Source organism: Lygodium microphyllum, chromosome 6 (assembly GCF_053477565.2).
Source record: "Lygodium microphyllum isolate KBCC chromosome 6, Lygodium_microphyllum_v1.1.10, whole genome shotgun sequence".
Taxonomy (NCBI): domain Eukaryota; kingdom Viridiplantae; phylum Streptophyta; class Polypodiopsida; order Schizaeales; family Lygodiaceae; genus Lygodium; species Lygodium microphyllum.
Window position 1 is genome coordinate 93,307,439 of NC_141140.1, and position 18,152 is coordinate 93,325,590.

General features: G+C 38.4%; 1 protein-coding gene across 1 annotated transcript; it reads left to right on the forward strand.

Moving 5' to 3' along the window:
- Positions 1 to 789: 789 nt before the first annotated feature.
- Positions 790 to 3,628, forward strand: LOC148034812 (aspartic proteinase CDR1-like). The gene has a single exon (XM_087679789.1). The coding sequence runs from the start codon at positions 1,278 to 1,280 to the stop codon at positions 3,135 to 3,137; it is 1,860 nt and encodes a 619-aa protein (XP_087535915.1). The 5' UTR covers positions 790 to 1,277; the 3' UTR covers positions 3,138 to 3,628.
- The last annotated feature ends 14,524 nt before the right edge of the window (positions 3,629 to 18,152 follow it).

Sequence of the window (18,152 nt, forward strand, 5' to 3'; positions counted from 1 at the left end):
AAAATATATACAATGAACAACTTTTCATATAAGCTTATTCTCAATTCTTGAGTTTTATGAACTAACTTATTTAACATGTCTTACTCACAAGTATGTATTTTAAACTCAGAGCAAACCTTTGAATTTTCTAAGAGAATATATTAAAACTTGTAAACAAGAGTTCACCTTAGTAATAATTCTACAATGTCACATAACCTTGGAAAAACAAGGAATCCTTAAATTAAAAGTACTTTTGCATCAATATTCAAAACTCTAATTTTGTGAACATGGATCTAGTATTGGGAAAGATAAGCTTCCAATAAGAATAAGAGCCCACAAAATGTTAGGCACCAAAGAGTTTGAAGCAACCTCGATGAAAATGTTAAGCGACCTTTTAGCTTGTTATGTCTTCTAATTTTGAGAAGAAACATGAGGAACAATTGACAACAATTGGGTAGTGCATGCTAGTAACAAGCTTGACACTTCGATGAAATATATTAAGAGGTGCACATTTTGGCAAGCAATGGAATCAAAATCATAGCAAGTGTTGCTTAAAAGGAGAGAAAGAAAATGTGCATCAATGTGAAAAGGAGGCTGGCTTATGGTGAAGGGTTGAGAGGGGGTGAGTGATGTCAAATCATGCAAAGTGATACTTAAAGGCAGAGCAAACCAGGAAGAGTTGTGCCTAATGGGGAAAGGGGAAAGCAACAGGACTAGGGTCTCTCTCTCTCTCTCTCTCTCTCTCTCTCTCTCTCTTAAGGTCCCCCCCCCCTCTCTGTCTCTCTCATACATATATGTACATCTTCTCTGTCTCTCATATATATGTATTATGTACATTCTCTCTCTCTCTCTCGTGGCCGGTCTCTCCCTAATCTCTCATATCGGTCTGTCTCTCGCCCATGTAGTCAGTCGGTCTCTCTCTCTCTCTCTCTCTTTCATATATATATATATATATATAAGTCTACATTGTCGCCCCCAAGCCCCATGCACGTCCTTGTAAAGACCAAAAGCACACCTAGCAGCCTTTGCTTACGCCCTTTTTGTTGTTGAAGCTTCACCACCTGCTCCATACATCACCCTTCTCAAACCTCCTTTCCTCTCCCCCTCAATTCACCATCGGATTTACACCCCTTTCCATCCACCCCCCTACCGCCTCATCCCTGCTCTCAATCCTGCCATCTTACCATATGAGTCCTGCTTGCTATCCCACCTTGCAGACCCCATTAACCCATCTTTAGCCCGACATCAAGCCTTGGAACCCCCCTCTCTCCCATCTGACGTCTACCTATCTGCTAGCCATGGAGCACGGAGGTATTAAAGGAGGGGAGATCATTGTGTTTGTATGCGTTATCTTGATTGCTCTCCTGGCAGGCCACAGGGGGGAAGCAGCTCGTGAGGGGCAGGTCCATAACAGCAGGAAGTCGGATATGGTGCTCAAACAGATGGACAAGCAGCAGCAGCAGCAGGAGCAGATAAGCAGGGACTCCAGAGAGCAGCTGCAGCGGGGGGAAGACACCGCAGGGCAGCCTGGTGGCACCCCTGCTTTTGCTTTCAGCTTGATTCACAGAACGGCATTGGATCCCCGGGCTCGCGGCGGCGGTGCAGATGCACACGCAGACATATCCGACCTTCTCCGAATGGATGAGCTGAGGGTGCATGGGTTCTCTGCCTACCTAGCCCATGCAAGGGAGAGAGCAACAGCAGCGTGTGAGATCAACAGTGGTGCTTATAAGGGTGGACCAAACAGTGATGCTTGTAAGGGTGGACCTGTTCCCTCTCCCTTATCATCATCATCATCATCCGAGGCCTCTCCCTTATCATCATCATCATCATCCGAGGCCTCTCCTCCACTGGCTGTAGCTCCATCCCTTCCCCCATCTCGAATCCTTGGTAGAGATTTTTCTACCCCACCGTCACCAGCCAGTGAAGAGTTGCAAACCAGGGTCATTTCTGGAGCCTCTCTGCCTGGCAACATAGGTCAATACTTTGTTGAACTCTCCATTGGCACCCCTCCTCAGAAGTTCCTTTTCATTGCAGACACTGGGAGTGACTTAGTGTGGGTGCCCTGCTCTTTGTGCAGAGACTGCATCACTCCATCATCATCAGCCCAATCACCTTCACCGCCATCGCCGTCGATACAGACGCCAACGCAATCGCCATCAATGCAACCGCCATCCTCATTTTTGATGAGGCCAACAACCTTTGACCCACAGATCTCTTCCACCTTCAAACCAATCCCCTGCACTTCCCAAGTATGTGACCTCGTCCCACCCCCGATGGGAGCCACTTGCAGTCAGAGGTTTCCAAGCAGCTGCACATATGCATATCAGTACAGTGACTTGTCTCAAACTAGTGGAGTATTTGCCTATGACACAGTGACCATGAAGTCTACCTCAGGGTCCAGTATGGATATATCAAAGGTGGCATTTGGATGTGGCAGCAACAACACAGGGCCCAGCATAACCCCTTTAGGAGGGGTCATGGGCCTTGGACAAGGTCCAATCTCTTTTGCAAGCCAAGCTGGCTACCTATTTGACCACAAGTTCTCATACTGCTTCACATCCTTCTTTAACAAAAGATCAAGCAGTGCCCTTATGTTTGGAGATCACCCCATGGGATCAAAGCTCCTCAGGCCTGTCCAATACACACCATTCTTGCCTAACCCTGTCTCTCAGACCTTTTATTACATTGGTATACAGAGAGTGAAGCTGGCAGGGAAGAATCTGCCCATCCCCCCCTCTGTTTGGGCTGTCCACAAAGATGGCTCTGGTGGTTCTGTCATTGATTCAGGGACAACTCTCACTTTCTTCATTCAACCTGCATACACCATAATTGCAGAAGCTTTCAGAGCAACTGTGGCCTACCCGGTCGCGCCGCCGACTGCAGGATTGAATGTGTGCTGGAATGTGTCAGGCATTAAGGATCCAGAGTTCCCCAGAATTGCTGTAGTTATGAAGGGCGAGGCGGTGTTCCGGCCACCGAGGCACAATTACATTCTCAACCCAACAGAGGACCTGAGGTGCCTGGGCTTGTTGGGGGCCCCTGCAATGACTGTGGTGGGGAACTTGATGCAGCAAAACTATTTTGTGGAGTATGACAGGCTGAAGAAGAGGCTTGGTTTTGCGAGAGCACACTGCAAGACATTCGCTCCAGAGTAGGGGAGGGAGGAACAAACATGGTGTGCAAGATTGCTTCAGTGGAGGGCGCTGAAGTACAAATGTAAAGGGTGGTGCTCTCAATTTCACATGTTGGAGCAAGGGGGGGCAGTCAAAATCAAAGATGATTTTGCCGGCCCCGCCCCTGCCTGCACCAAAATTTCAGGCCAAACACATCTGACAAAGGATAGCGCATCTCCCCTCTACCCTCTCACTCACATTCATCCATTAATGTGGGCTAGTGAAGTGCTACTTGAGATAAGGGCATGGTCCTTTCACTCCATTGATCTGATACAGAATTCAACCCATTATGATGTGGCCCATGTATATGACTAACGTAGTCATTAGGCTTCGTGGGGAACTTCTCTTTGTATCTAAGTTGCGTTTTGATGATGACATCGCCTCATCAAAGACCCCCCTTGTAAGTTGTATGTATTAATACTTGCCACATATTATATTGTAAAAGACGCTTAGCTAGCAAACAAAGGTTGGATCCAAACTTCAAAGCAATAGTGGATTTAGATCTTATTTTCGTGAATGAAACTTGGAAATATCGATTTATCGCTAGTAATCTCACCACCCCCACCTGCATCCGGCCCCCAACCTCTCTCTCTCTCTTTCTCTCTCTCTCTCCATAATCAAGTAGCTATGCTAGTGGTAAGTTACTTGTTTTTATTAACCCACTAACCCCAGTTCAATTCTCGCATCGTAATTGACTATGCAGGATGTAGAAGTTGAACCAAAGACCATTTGGTCACCACCTTGTTCAACTTAACCGATTGAGTTACACCCATGTGGTGCCTCTCTCTCTCTCTCTCTCATTCTTCTTCTTTCACTTTCTTTCCCTCCCCCCTCCCAAGTCTCTCTTAAAGTATGTAAATTTTATCTTTTCCCTATGTATAATTCTCTCTTTATGTTTATATTCTATCTCTTATTCTCCTCTCTCTCCTTTTATTCCCTCTCTCTCTCTCTCTTCGTCCCTTTTTCTTCTCTCCTTTCTTCTTCTTTTTTTCTTCTCTCTTTTAGATTTTATATTCTCTCTTTATTTATTCTCTCTCTCTCACAAAATATTTAAATTTAAAAAGACTTTTCTTTTTTCTCTTTTTCTCCATTTCTCTTCCTCTTTCTTCTTCTTCTCCTCTCTCTCTCTCTCTCTCTCTCTCTCTCTCTCTCTCTCTTTGGTTTTCTTCTCTATTCCCCCTCTCCTCTCTTTTCTATTTTTACCTTTTTTTTTTCTTTTCTTTAATTTGTTTTCTCTTTCTTTTAAATTTTATATTTTCTCTCTCTATAATTCTCTCTATGTGTTCAAATTCTCTATCTTCTTCTTTTTCCTCTCTCATTTTCTTCTCTTTGTCTCTTTCTTCCCTTTTCTTCTCTCCCCTCTCTCCTCTTTTCCTTTTTTATTTTTCTCTCTTAAATTTTATATTTCCTCTCTCTATAGTTCTCTTTCTCTCTGTTCCCCCTCTCTCTCCCCTTATTTATTTTTTGCTCCTTATTTTTATTTTCCTCTCTCTTTCTCTTTCAAGTTTTTTTCTCTCTCTCTTTTCTCTCTATATTTTTTTCTCTTTTCTCTCTTTTCCTTTCTCTCCCCTATTTTCTCTCTCTTTCAAATTATATATTTTCTCTTTAACTCTCTCTCTCTCTCTCTAAGTCAAAAATTATATTTAAAAAATATTTAATTTAAAAAAGACTATTTTCTTTTCTCTTTCCCCCCTCTTTTCGTCTTTTTGTCTTTCTTCTTCTTCTTCTTTTTATCCTTGTCCTCCTTCTTCTTATTCTATCTCCCTCTCAAAGTGTGTGAAAAACTATGTTTAAAAAATTTTATATTTTAAAAAATAAATATTTAATTAAAAATTTTAATCTAACAGTATATGTGTTGTGTGTCAAGGAGGAAACTAGGAGAGACAAAGAGGAAAGAGAAGACTGCAAAAGAGAGAGAAGAACAGAAGCAAAAGAGAGAGAAAGAGAGTGACAAGGAGAGAGAAATACTAGAAGAAGAGAGAGAAAGACAGAAAAGAAAAAAAGGAAGCCATGAAAGCTGGAGAGAGGGAGAGAATATGAAGGAGACTTGTTATTATAATATGATGAGAAAAATTTTAATTCCCATATATCTTATATACCCGCCAGTATACATGTATTTTTTCTCCATTATTTATTCATGTATTTTTCCATGTATTCCTAGTCTTTTACATTCCATCCCCACCCAAAGGTTTTTGCCCTTAAAAATAAAATGGACACTTATTATAAAATAGGGCAGGACAGTCTAGAGTACTACTTTGTTGCATGATTACAAGGGGTTATTCATGTGGGGGTTATGTATGTATGTTGGGTCATGGATACATTATGATGTATGGGCATGATTAGGGAATAAGAAAAATCCAATTTTGACCCATATTCAATGAGGAATTAAGTGATACAGACAGTGGACAACATGTTGTCTACTACAGGACCATGTTGTAGTAAATCTGTAATAACTTTTGATAGGTAACTCCGATCGAGGTGTTTGACACATAGAAACGGATCTTACTTCGAGTACTTTTAGGCCATATATGGCATTAAATAATGTCCATAATTCAGAATCATATCTAGTTGAAAACAGAGAGCTGTCTACAAGCTGTCTAAACTAGGGTGGCTACTTATTGACTACATTTTAGCCAAGTTAGCATTCATAAGATAAGGGAACTCTTCCATTATTGAAGTTGATCACCAAGAGGCCTCTTCAAGGGGCAATCCTTGCAATTTGATCAAGTATTCCATGATTGATCTTGAGTGCAGCTTCTTTTCCCCTTGACTTATGACTGTCTCTAGGATGTATTGGATGATACCCTCTTCATCCATGGGAAGGAGCTCTTCTAAGTAATCCATCGATGATCCAATGGAGAGTTTAAGTTGATTCACATGAAAAACATTGTGAATCTTGGTGGAAGGGGGCAATTCCAACTGATAAGCCAAGTTTCCCACCCGCTTGATAATCCAATAGGGCCCATAGAACTTGTGAGCTAACTTGTTGTTGGAGCCATCCTTAAGAGTGGCATACCTAGATTTAGGTACTTTCAGCAAAACCAAATCCCCTTCTTGGAACTCCATGTCCCGTCTTTCCTCATCAGCATAAAGCTTCATTTGATCTTGAGCTCTCTTAAGTTCAACTTACATTGCTGAAATAGGGCTTGCATCATCCTGTCCAACCAATTCTTCCTTGCTTTGAGAATTGATCTTGTCATTGAAGATGACTGTAGGGAGAGGGACCTTATATCCATATAAAGCCTCGAAAGGTGAAACTCCAGTGCTAGCATGGGTGGAGTTATTATAGGCAAACTCAACCAAATGAAACCATGCATCCCAAGCATGTTGAACATCGTGACAAAAGTGTCTCAAAGCCATTTGTTGACTCTCTCTCTGTTTGACCATCAATTTGGGGGTGATAAGCTGTAGAGGGAGCCAACTTAGTGTCCATAGAACTAAATACTACTTGCCAAAAATTTCTCATAAATTTTGTATCCCAATCATGCACAATGACTTGCGGTAAACCATGTAGTTTAAACACATGTTCCATAAACTGGCTGGCTACTTGTAATGTAGTAAATTGGACTTTAGTGGGGATAAAATGAGTTGTCTTTGTGAGCCTATCCACCACCACATAGATGCTATTCCACCCTTCCTTGGTGAGGGGCAGACCTGTAATAAAATCCATGGTTATATGTGATGCCAGAAGACATATTCTACGGTGGATTCTATGAGGTTTTTATTCCATGGTGGATTCCGTGAGGTTTTGTAGTGGATTCCATAAAACTATATTTATTTGTTGGGGCTCATACACAAGGTGGATTCCTTGTGCGAGAAGTTGACAGGGGCGCCTGTCCTTTTCGGGTATCAGATTAATTAAATGTGCACGTGGGTGATTCCAGAGCGAGTGATTCTGCAAAATACATATTTAAATTAATAGACGTTTATGAGTTTAGAGTGCACTTGTATTAAATTAAGGTTAGGACAGAGTTCCAACCTCTTTATTTATTTTGTAGCTGAAGATTGCTAGGTATTCACTTTTATCAGCTTAATTTTATTATTTCTAACAATTGTGAATGCTTCAATTGATGTGTAAAGCAGACAGCAGTGGCATTGGGAAGCACTTGGTGATGATGTGTATTCAAATTACCTAGAAGAAATTATTATTTTTTATGGGCATGCATCTTATCATTAAAGGTGTAGTGTTAATATTTATTTAGGCGCACTTATTTATTGAAGTGCTTGACAAACATTTATTATTTTGTATGCGCATAGGCTCTCAGTTTAAATATTTCATTATTGGACATTGTATTTGGGCATAGCCTGACTTTTTGGGCACCCAACCGCTTTATTCTTTATTTGGGCAAAAGCAAACACAAAAGCCAAAGCATGCTAATTGTAAATTGGGCTATTTTTTAGCTTGGAGATGAATAAATTTATAAATACATGCCTTGTGGAGCGCTCACACAAGGTATGGGGGGAGATTGTACCTAATTTGTCTTTTTGCTTTATGTCGTGCAAAACATTCTTCTTACTTTATGAGTTTTAGTAGAGTTCTTTGTTCTTGGGGACCTTTCGGTGTTTACTATGCGTACATACAGCATCCGATTTGCACATCAGTGGTATCAAAGCGAAGCTAAGATCAAGGGCTTCCAATCGCTTACCATCTCGCACGAAGATGAAGCTCTTGGAACGAACGGGCTCTACAAGCAAAACCATCAATACTAGTGTGTTCCTGGCGGTGAAGAATCCCTTACTGTGCTATCAGATCATGAAGGACCACTCTCAGGCGACGGAGGACCACTCGGGAAGCTTATTTGCAAGACGTTTTCTTTTCAGAGAAACAGATCAAAGAATTTCAATTAGTTTGAGCTTATAAGCTTTAAAGCTTAAGAAAGAGCTAAAGCTCTTCAAATTTCAGTGACAGTGGCGACAAGATGTACTCATCATAGTAGGTGACGTCAACAAACAGTTGTTGTCGTCCTATGCACTGTTGCCAAAAGATTAGTTAAAGCTTTTTTTTAAAAGCTTAAAGTTAAGCTTTATTAAAGCTTAAAGTATTTGCTCTTAAATCTTCTCCATAGCAGTTGTTCACACCAAATCAATCCGGAACTTGTTTCGAACCTTCAGAAAGCTTATGTTCACACTTGCAATTTGACAGAGTCAATTTCCAGCAAGAAGACTATCACGCACAGTCTATTTTCCACTTGGAAGAAGGCTGTCATCAATTTTCGTACCCATGAAAGAAGCAAGATCACAAAAATGTATATTTTTTTATCTAAAAAAATAAGATTGCAAAAGAAGCAAGATCGTAAAAAGCCATATTTTTTATTTTAAAAAAGCAAGCCTTGTAAACCCAAACTTGAGCTACGCTCATCCCTCTAACGAGATTTCGAGTGTGTGAGGTTGTTTGAGATTTTGCAAAATGTTCGATCAAAACATGGAAGATTTTATGGCCGAAGGTGATTTACCGGAACCAACGATGGAGCAAAAATTTGACCTAATTATGATGCAACTTCAAGAGGAACGAAGAGCACGTCAAACTTTGCAAGCACAACTGGCTACACTTCAACAATCCATTGTTGATCAAGATGGAGCACAACCCAAAGATGTAGTTTGATGTATGATTGATGCGAATCTCTCATAAAAGAAGTCAAGATAGATTTAAAAAATTTCAAATTCCGTACTTTTAATAGGCAACGTGACGGAAAAACTGTTCTCGCTTTTATCAATTAGTTTGATTATTATTTTCATGAAGAGAAGTATGCGGAAAAAGATAAACTCAAATGTGTCACTAATCATCTAGTAGACAAAGCATCGTTATGGTGGACCATTGTCCGTAAGAGTATTGATTGTGTTACTACTTGGGAGGGCTTTCAAAAGAAATTTTTGCAGAATTTTATTCCACCTCAATTCCGTGAAAAAGCAATCAAATAGTGGGATCTTCTGCAACAAAGAGATCGGGAATCCATTCCACAATACACTAAGCGTTTCTGGAGTGCCTTACTACAACTTCGAATGCTTGAAGATGTTCCTGAGGCGATCCACAAGTGTAAGTATATGTCTGGTTTGCTTGGTCACTTCTATGCGGAAGTGAACATGTTCAAGCCAAAGACTTTGGAAGATGCGATTTCTTTAGCGCATAATGCTGAAGACAAAATTCGTGGACGAGAAAAGTGACCCCAACAATTTCCAACAACTAACGGTAACTTTGGTACAAAGCAATTCAATTCTAAATTTTGAAGATTCAATCAAAATCGCTTTGTTCCTTCTTCTTTCCATAAACCATGGACACGGCCCCCTACTTTACCATCAAATACGAATTCAAACCCTAAGCTATCTCTTCAACCAAATCCCAACAAACCTAAATTTCCAGCCCTTACCGATAACGTTTCCAAAGCAAAGTCTATAGTTTGCTACAAGTATCATCAACCTGGACACTTAGCAGTAAACTGTCAATCTAAGAAGCCAACTATTCAAATCAACTACTTGGGATTGACTGAAGATGAAGACCATGAAGATATGCCAAATTTCACGGAAGATGATGATGATATCAGTACTGCTTCAGATATCTTACCAAGTATGTCAAATCCTCATTCATAATTAACAATGAAATGTCTTGTGCATTGTCACGAAAAGATTGTTTTGCATAATGATGGGAGCACACATGATTTTATTTCTACAAAATTTGTCAAAGAATTGAACTTACCTATTGTTCCAACTCATTATCGCATAAAGGCTGCATTCTTAGGTACTATATACAATGGTATACACAAGAAGTTCATGATTTAGAAATTAAAATTGGTGATTATGCTAAGCGCAGAAATTTCTTGGTTGTACCTTTGCAAGCTAGTGATATTATTTTAGGAATACCTTGGCGTCACAAATATAATCCCAACATAGATTATTCCACACATTCAATGAAAATTCATTCTAACGGAAAATAAATCACATTACATGGAACGCACATCTTTAATAATTTTCCATTGCTTTTAGTCACACACAGGCTAAACATGCATTGAGAAAAGGTAGTAAATCATACTTAGTATGGGTGAATGAAATTGAAGCTAAGGAAAATCAGATACATCCTAGGCACGCACAATTTATTTCACAATTTAAAGATTTTTTTGCTAGTGATTTACCCCTTGGATTACTACCTATACATCCTGAAGACCATAAGATAGATTTAATCCCAGGTTATCAACCACCATGTAAAGCACCTTATAGACACAATCAGATTGAATAGAAAGAAATTCAAGCCCAAGTTGAATAACTGTTAACCCGAGGACTTATTAGGCCCAGTAGTTCTCATTTTGGTGCACCTATCATATTAGTCAATAAGAAAAATAATACCTATAGGATGTGCATTGACTATCATACCCTAAACAAGATCACTATTAAGAATAGATATCTGATCCCTAGGATAGACGACCTCATGGATAAACTACAAGGAGCCACTATTTTTAGCAAGATAGATCTCAAATCTGGATATCATCAAATACGATTGGATACACCTGATATTTTTAAAACTGCTTTTAGAACTCAGTTTGGTCATTACGAATTCATTGTTGTGTCTTTTGGTTTAATTAATGCACCAGCTACATTCAGTCGTATGATGAATCGTATATTTTTTAAGTATCAATATTGTGTAATTATTTTCTTTGATGATATATTGGTTTTCAGTAAAAATGAGAATGAGCATTATGAACATCTATCTTTGGTTTTTAAATTGTTAAAAGAGAATCAATTATATGCTAACCCTGAAAAGAGTGAATTTTTCCAAAACCAATTGAATACTTAGGTCAAATTGTTTCTTCTAATGGTATTCAAGTTTATCCTAAAAAGATAGAAGCAATTTTGAATTGGCCAATCCCTAAAAATGTTCATGAATTACATTCTTTCTTAGGTCTTGCTAGCTTTTATAGAAAATTTGTGAGGAATTTTTCATTGCTTGCATTGCCTTTAACAAAATTATTAAAGAAAGGTGTTGTATATCATTGGTCTGATAATTAACAAAAGTCTTTTGATTTATTGAAACATGCTTTAACACGTGCACTTGTTTTGCAATTATCAGATTTTAATCTATCATTCTTTCTAATAGTCATTGATGCTAGCTTATCAGGAATAGGAGTTGTCCTTATGTAAGATTCACATCCCATAGCCCATTCTAGTTGCAAACTTAAACCCTATGAACTGAAGTATTCCACATATGATAAAGAATTATTAGTTTCGGTTTAAGCTTTACGTCAATGGAAACAATATCTAATGGGATCTTAATTCATGATCAAAATTAACCAACAAAGTATCAAACATCTCCTTATTCAGCCACAAATTTCTGACCAACATATCAAATGGGCTACTTTCATTCAAAGTTTCCATCCACTTATCCAATATCAACCCGAAAAAGATAATTTTGTTGTCGATGCATTAAGTAGAAGACCAAGTATCCATAGTATTTCGGTTATATCTTTTGATTCACTTATCCCTATGAAAGATACCTATGACCATGACCCAATTTTCAAGTTAATTGGAATAAATTAGTTGCTAATAATTGGATTCCAATTGATTCTTTCTCTTATTCTGATGGATTTGTGTTTTATGAGAAAAGATTGTGTGTCAATGTTCCATTTAGATCATTTGTGTTGCACGAAATTCATTGTCCCCCATATCAAGGCCATAGAGGTATTATTTTTACTTTATATACATTGGTTGAAGATTTTTATTGACCACAGTTTGCCAAAAGTTATTATTTTAAATCGTGATTCTAGATTCTGTAATAATTTTTGGACTCCTTTGTTTGCTAATTTAGGTACTAACATTGATTTCTCATTTGTATTTCATCCTGAAACCAATGAGCAAACAGAAGCTACTAACAGTACAATTCTAGATCTCTTATGTGCATAAAAATTTTCAAAACCACAAACATGGGATACACATTTGTATTTACTTCAATTTACATATAATAATACACCATATACAGCTACACAAAAAGCACATTTTGAAATCATTTATGGACATAGATTGCCTACACCTATTACGCCCATTGGTTTCAGGATGAAATGCAAATGAGAAATCAATATTAGTACATAAATCATTGCTAATACATTAAACAAGCTAACAAGAAAAGAAAAGCCATGAGTTTCAATGTTGATGATTATGTTTGGTTACACATTGAAAAGAGAAGATTGCAAAGTGTTAAGAAACACCCTGTTGTTAATTTAGCCCCTAGATTTTATGGACATTTCAGAATCATTCACAAAATCAATGACAATGCATTTAAACTAGAACTACCCCCACACTGGAAGATCCATAATACTTTTCATATCAGTTTACTACGACCTTTTAGAGGCCAATTTCATGTCCACCCTGTCTATGAAAACCCTTCTTCGTTCGAAGAAGAAATTGAAATACTTGAAACTAAAACTATTCTAGATACAGACTTTATGACCACTAGAACTGGTCGTAGATATTCTAGATATTTGGTTAAGTTTGAAAATCATTCTGTTGAAGAATCCCAATGGATGCACGCCCGTGATCTAAGTGCTTACCCCTCACTGCTTGCTCCACATTGAGCTAATAGCAATTGAGGACAATTGCTATTCCACCCCGGGGGTATGATGCCAAGAGGCATATTCCACGATGGATTCTTTGAGACCACGGTGGATTCCATGAGGTTTTTATTCCACAGTGGATTCTGTGAGGTTTTGCGATGGATTCCATAAAACTATATTTATTTGTCAGGGCTCGTATACAAGGTGGATTCCTTGTGCGATAGAAGTTGACAAGGATACCTGTCCTTTTCGAGTGTCAAATTAATTTAGAGTGCACTCGTATCAAATTAAGATTAGGAGATAAAGTTCCAACATATATATTTATTTTGTAGCTGAAGACTGCTAAGTATTCACTTTTGTCGGTTTAATTTTATTATTTTCTAACAATTGTGAATGCTTCAATTTGATGTGTAGACTAGGTAGTGGTGGCATTGAGAAGTACCGGGCGATGGCGTGCATTCGGATTACCTAGAAGAAATTATCATTTTTGATGGAGGCACGCCTTTAAATCATTAAAAGCATGGCGCTAATATTTATTTAGGCACGCTTATTTATTGGAGCGCTATCGCAGCGCGTAGTAGGGTTGAAGGTCACCACACAAGGGTTTGAGAGAGGAGAATGTATGGGGGTTCAAGAGCTTAGACTCTAGAGATGTTAGAGAAGAGAAGGGTTGAAGGTTTCAAGCCAAGTTCTTGAAGATGTTAATAGAGCTTCCAACAGCATGTTCTTAGTAAAGTGTTCTTAGTAAAGATCACAAGAGTATTATCTCATAAGTTCTAACTCAAATCAAGATTGTTTTCTTGACTATAAGAGCAATCACAAATTATAAAATTAAGTATAATATGCTATCATCTATCATAAACAACTCTGCATCCCATCATTCATACATGATGCCATAGCATGAATCAACTTTGCATGATTACATTCAATGTAGACTGTTAGGGACAAAAGCTTATGAGTCAATTACAAGGCTTGTAAGGCAAAGAGACTTGCTTCAAGTCAGCTTCAAATTGAGTTCCTAATAAGGATAAGTTACCACAGCCAAGAAATAAGAGAAAAAGCTCCTCTTAATTCAACTCAAAGCATCTATGAATGATCTACAAACATGCCCTGCCATAGGGGCACATAATACTTGCATATTTTGGCAAGATGTCTTCTATAGAGTAAGAAATGAATTGAAAGAACACTTATATAGCTAATTCTCTGAATATGGCTGAAGATATCTGCCCTAAATCAGCCCAAATATCTTCTGAAATTCACCTCTGATGATAGCATAAACTTCCCCTAACACGGTGTCGGTGCGTTTGGTGTTGAAACTCTACTACGAGGGTAAGAGACAGTAGGGTGAAGGGAGATTTGGGGAGAGAAGTAGACGAAAGAGAAGGGGTTCGAAGAAATAGAGGACGTAGAAGAATACTCACAAAAAGAAATAGAAAATGTAAAAGAATACTAACAGAGATTAAGCCTGTCGGTTTATTTCTACATTATGAGAAGATAAAACTCTTGTAGACAAAAATGTATATAAAATAATACCTTCCTCTATGGTGCTCAGATCGCCAATCTTATGCTTCCATTGGCTCTGAAAGGGGGTAAAATACCAGCATATCTGACTAGAACTCTGCCAGATCACTCCCTCTTCATCAAAGTGTTGTTCACTACTTGAAAACAGCGATCGCGCGTCGCACAATTCCGCTAATCTTTCTTTTTACATAAAATCCTCTCAAAATAGCTGAAAGCTACGTGCTTTCTTTTACGTGTTATCCTAATCTAGAAGTTATCTATAGTTTTATGGATTTTTACAAGAGATAATATCTAAAATATCAAAATTTGGCTAAAACTTGTCCAAAAATCTAATTTTTTGAACCATGGACACTAACACTAATGCCTAAAGTGGCATTGGCTCTCTAGATCTATAAGGAAGCCGTACTCTAGAGTTTTTCACACGATATGCGTGTAGCGACACAACATCCACCCCCTCCTAACCTGCATATCCTCTGGCATGTGCCAAAGTCTTACAAATCTACAATGTCAAAAGAAGTATCTTCTGCCATGTCAATGTCTTCATCTTCTCCCTCTTCTTCTTCCTCTATGTCTTCATACTCTTGAATTATATCCAAGTCTTCTCACTCATATGTTAAACTTTCTCTTCATTTGAAGAGCTTGATTCTTTTTCCAACTATGGATATCTTCATGCTTGTCCCATCCAATTCAACTAATGAATATATGGCATTGTCATGAACGACCTTTACCACATATGGGCCAAACCAACGCTTTACTATCTTCCTAGAAGCACTGTATTGATTATCTAGGTTGTTGTCATAGACAAGCACCCATTCATTTTCTTGGATAGCTCTTGGCCGAAGTCGATGTTGCCAATCAAATCTTCTTTTGTTTTTTAGTCTTGACGTTTTTAACTTCTTAATAGATGCTTGAACATCTTAGGTCTTCTTTCTAGCTGCCATATACGCAAAGTCAGCAACTCTTCTCTACTGATGCCTTCCTCCCAAGGTAGAAGACTCCATGTGAGAATAGATTCTTCAATCGGTATAATGGGTTGTTTTCCATGCATAAATTCAGCCGGCATATAGCCAATCATTGTACTCTGTGAGTAGTTCGGTCAACCCATAATGCAAAAGGTAGCATTTTAGGCCATTCTTTGATCTTTCCTCTACGAGACTTTACTAGAGCTTTGAGAATAGGTTGATATCCTCTCTCACTCTTTCCATTGCCTTTCAAGATTGTAGGCTAATGTCAAAGCCAACTTGATACCCAATTGAGCAAAGAAGTTGTGTGTCTCATCGACATCCAATTCTCCTCTATCTGCGGTGAGCTTGCTAACACAGTCATATCTGCAAAATCCTTCTTCAAGCAAAAAGTGACAAATAGCTTGAGTGGTCTTGGTTGTTAAAGCTTTACCTTCAACTTTGTTTGGTTGGATCTTCTCTTGTAAGCACTAAATACTGCATATTCCATATCCCTGTAGGCATGGTTACAAGATCAATAACCCATCTATAATGTATAGACAAGGGATAAGTCAGTTGTAACCCATCTCGATGCTTGACCATAGAATACATCTGATACACATAATAGGTTTCAACAAAATGCTCTATATCTCGATACATGGTCTGCCACCAGTATTTTTCTTTGATTTTAATAAAGGTTCCCCATATACCTCTATGGCCAGCCCACAAGCTTTCATGAAATTCCTTCAGTACCTATAGTTGCAACCTTTTATTACCTAAAACTCGGACAGGTGCTCCTTTTTTCTTCTTTGCATGCTTCCATAGATGCCCATTTTTAAGAAAGAAGCCATAAGCTTTCCTCTTAATATGCTTAAACTCTTCATCAGACCAAGTCTCTTTCTTCTTCATTGTGCTCAAATATTGGCCAATCTTCAACCAATGTTCTTCATAATCTTCTTCAAGAAAATGAACTAGAACTTGAGCAATGCAATGAGCATACTGGCTTCTAGTTGACCACCCTTGTTCCATAGATAAATCTTTGATGTTTATTGATGTATGCTAATTTATAGCAGTACCTTTTTCTATTCTTATTGCACTTAATGTTATACCATTAAAAAGATCAGCTTCACCTGCAAGATTCAGCTTTGGGTTTGTATATGCAGCAACTGAAAAGGTACTTTCAGCAGCCATGGAATGAAATTCAGCAAGTATAGATTCTTCACGTTCATCTTCTTCCATCAGCTCTTCTTCATTGTCATATCTTACACATGACAACATGTCAGTACTGGATTTGCCTTCCTACAATATGCTTTAATTCGGGGTTGAGAGATTTAATATATGCAATCCATCTTAGCATAGCAATGTCGGGGGTAGATCAATTGGCAATCGTACCCAAGAGTGGAAGACAATCAGTTTCTACCACTATGTAAGCACCTATAAAGTATTCACGATCACACTTTAATACTATTACAACTCTGCACAATTCCCTTTTTACTTATGCATACCTTCTTTGACGTTCGTTAAGAACCTTTGCTCCAAATCGAATTGCATATATGTTTTACCTTCAAGGTCTTCTTGGCCAACAGCCCATCCTATCCCAATGGGACTTGTATCCACAGTAAGGATGATGGTTTGATCATTTGAATAATCAGTCCTTTTGAGAGTGGGGCTGAAATTAACAACTTCTTTAGTTTGCGTACAGTGAGAGTATGCTCTTTTCCCCAAGAGAATCTTTGGCCTTTTCTTAATAATTGATAGAGATTTTCGACTACATGAGTAAAATGTGGTATCCATACGAGATAGAATACACAAGCGCCAAGAAATATTCTAACCTCTAAAATATTTGTGCATTTTTCTTGCATTCTACTAATGGCATCTATCTTGATTGGTGAAGGTTTACATCCGTAAGGGCCACATAGATGTTCGACCACTAGGACTTCTTCTACTCCAAAATTTGACTTAGCTCCAAAAAGGGTAAGATGTACCTCTTCTAGCCTTGTCAAAATCATGTCACAATCATGAATATGGTTAACTACAAATGTCCTACAACCATCTTCATCAAGCTCCTCATTCTTTTCATTGACTTCACATCCCTTGATAGGTGCATTATCAAGAAATTGAAGAGTAAGTTGTGGAATAAAGTCCCTTAAGACTTTGTGCATGGCATTCATCATATGGGCTACGGAGTTTGTTGCACCTTGTGGTAGAGTGCACATGCGGACCAATCCAAGAGGTGTTTTCATTATGGTAATGTCTCCGCTTTCTAATGAAAACTGAAACTGGTCATATCCTGAATATAGATTGCCCATAGAATAAATTGCTATGCCTGCAAAAGCTTCAGCAAACTCATCAACAATTGGACCCAAACCAACATTTCGGATTGTAACACGATTAACAGGCTGTAGATCTTGAATGAATTGTAAGGATCTATTTTTCTTGGGCATGGTAAACCATCAATTTTCATAAGGTGTTGAAGAAGGTTCTAAAATCTTCATTCCGATCTTCTCATTTAGAAGTTCCAATAATTTGGGCAAATGCGTCCTTGGAACAGGAATGGGCTTGAGGTTCCAAGGCACATGTGGAACCGTAAAAATGATCATAGCAGCCACAATATTTGGATCCACACAGCCTATTTCACTTGGCTAAAATGCAAAAGCTTTTCCATGTTTCATCAGCATTTGCATAAAAGAGTGTTTTTTAGTCGACAAAAGAAATTAATTTTCACCTATTTTGAGCTCTTTTATACTTTCAGATGTGAACTTGTGACCAATGTTGGAAGGATCACGAAGACTTGGCTTATTTGTTGCCCTATCAGCCATCCCTTCACTTTCAGGAGGCAGTGGGACTGCCACATGCTTGACTTTCTTATCCACCATCTTGCATTTTGTCTCCACTTACACTTCAGTCTTGTTGAGTAAACCAGCGTCTTCTTACTCAACAAATTCTTAAATTGTTTGATAAAAATCCAATGTACATACTTCTATGGACTAATTTTCAGCCTA

Coding starts and splice junctions, on each gene's coding strand:
- LOC148034812 (XM_087679789.1), top strand. CDS start 1,278: ATGGAGCACGGAGGTATTAAAGGAGGGGAGATCATTGTGTTTGTATGC.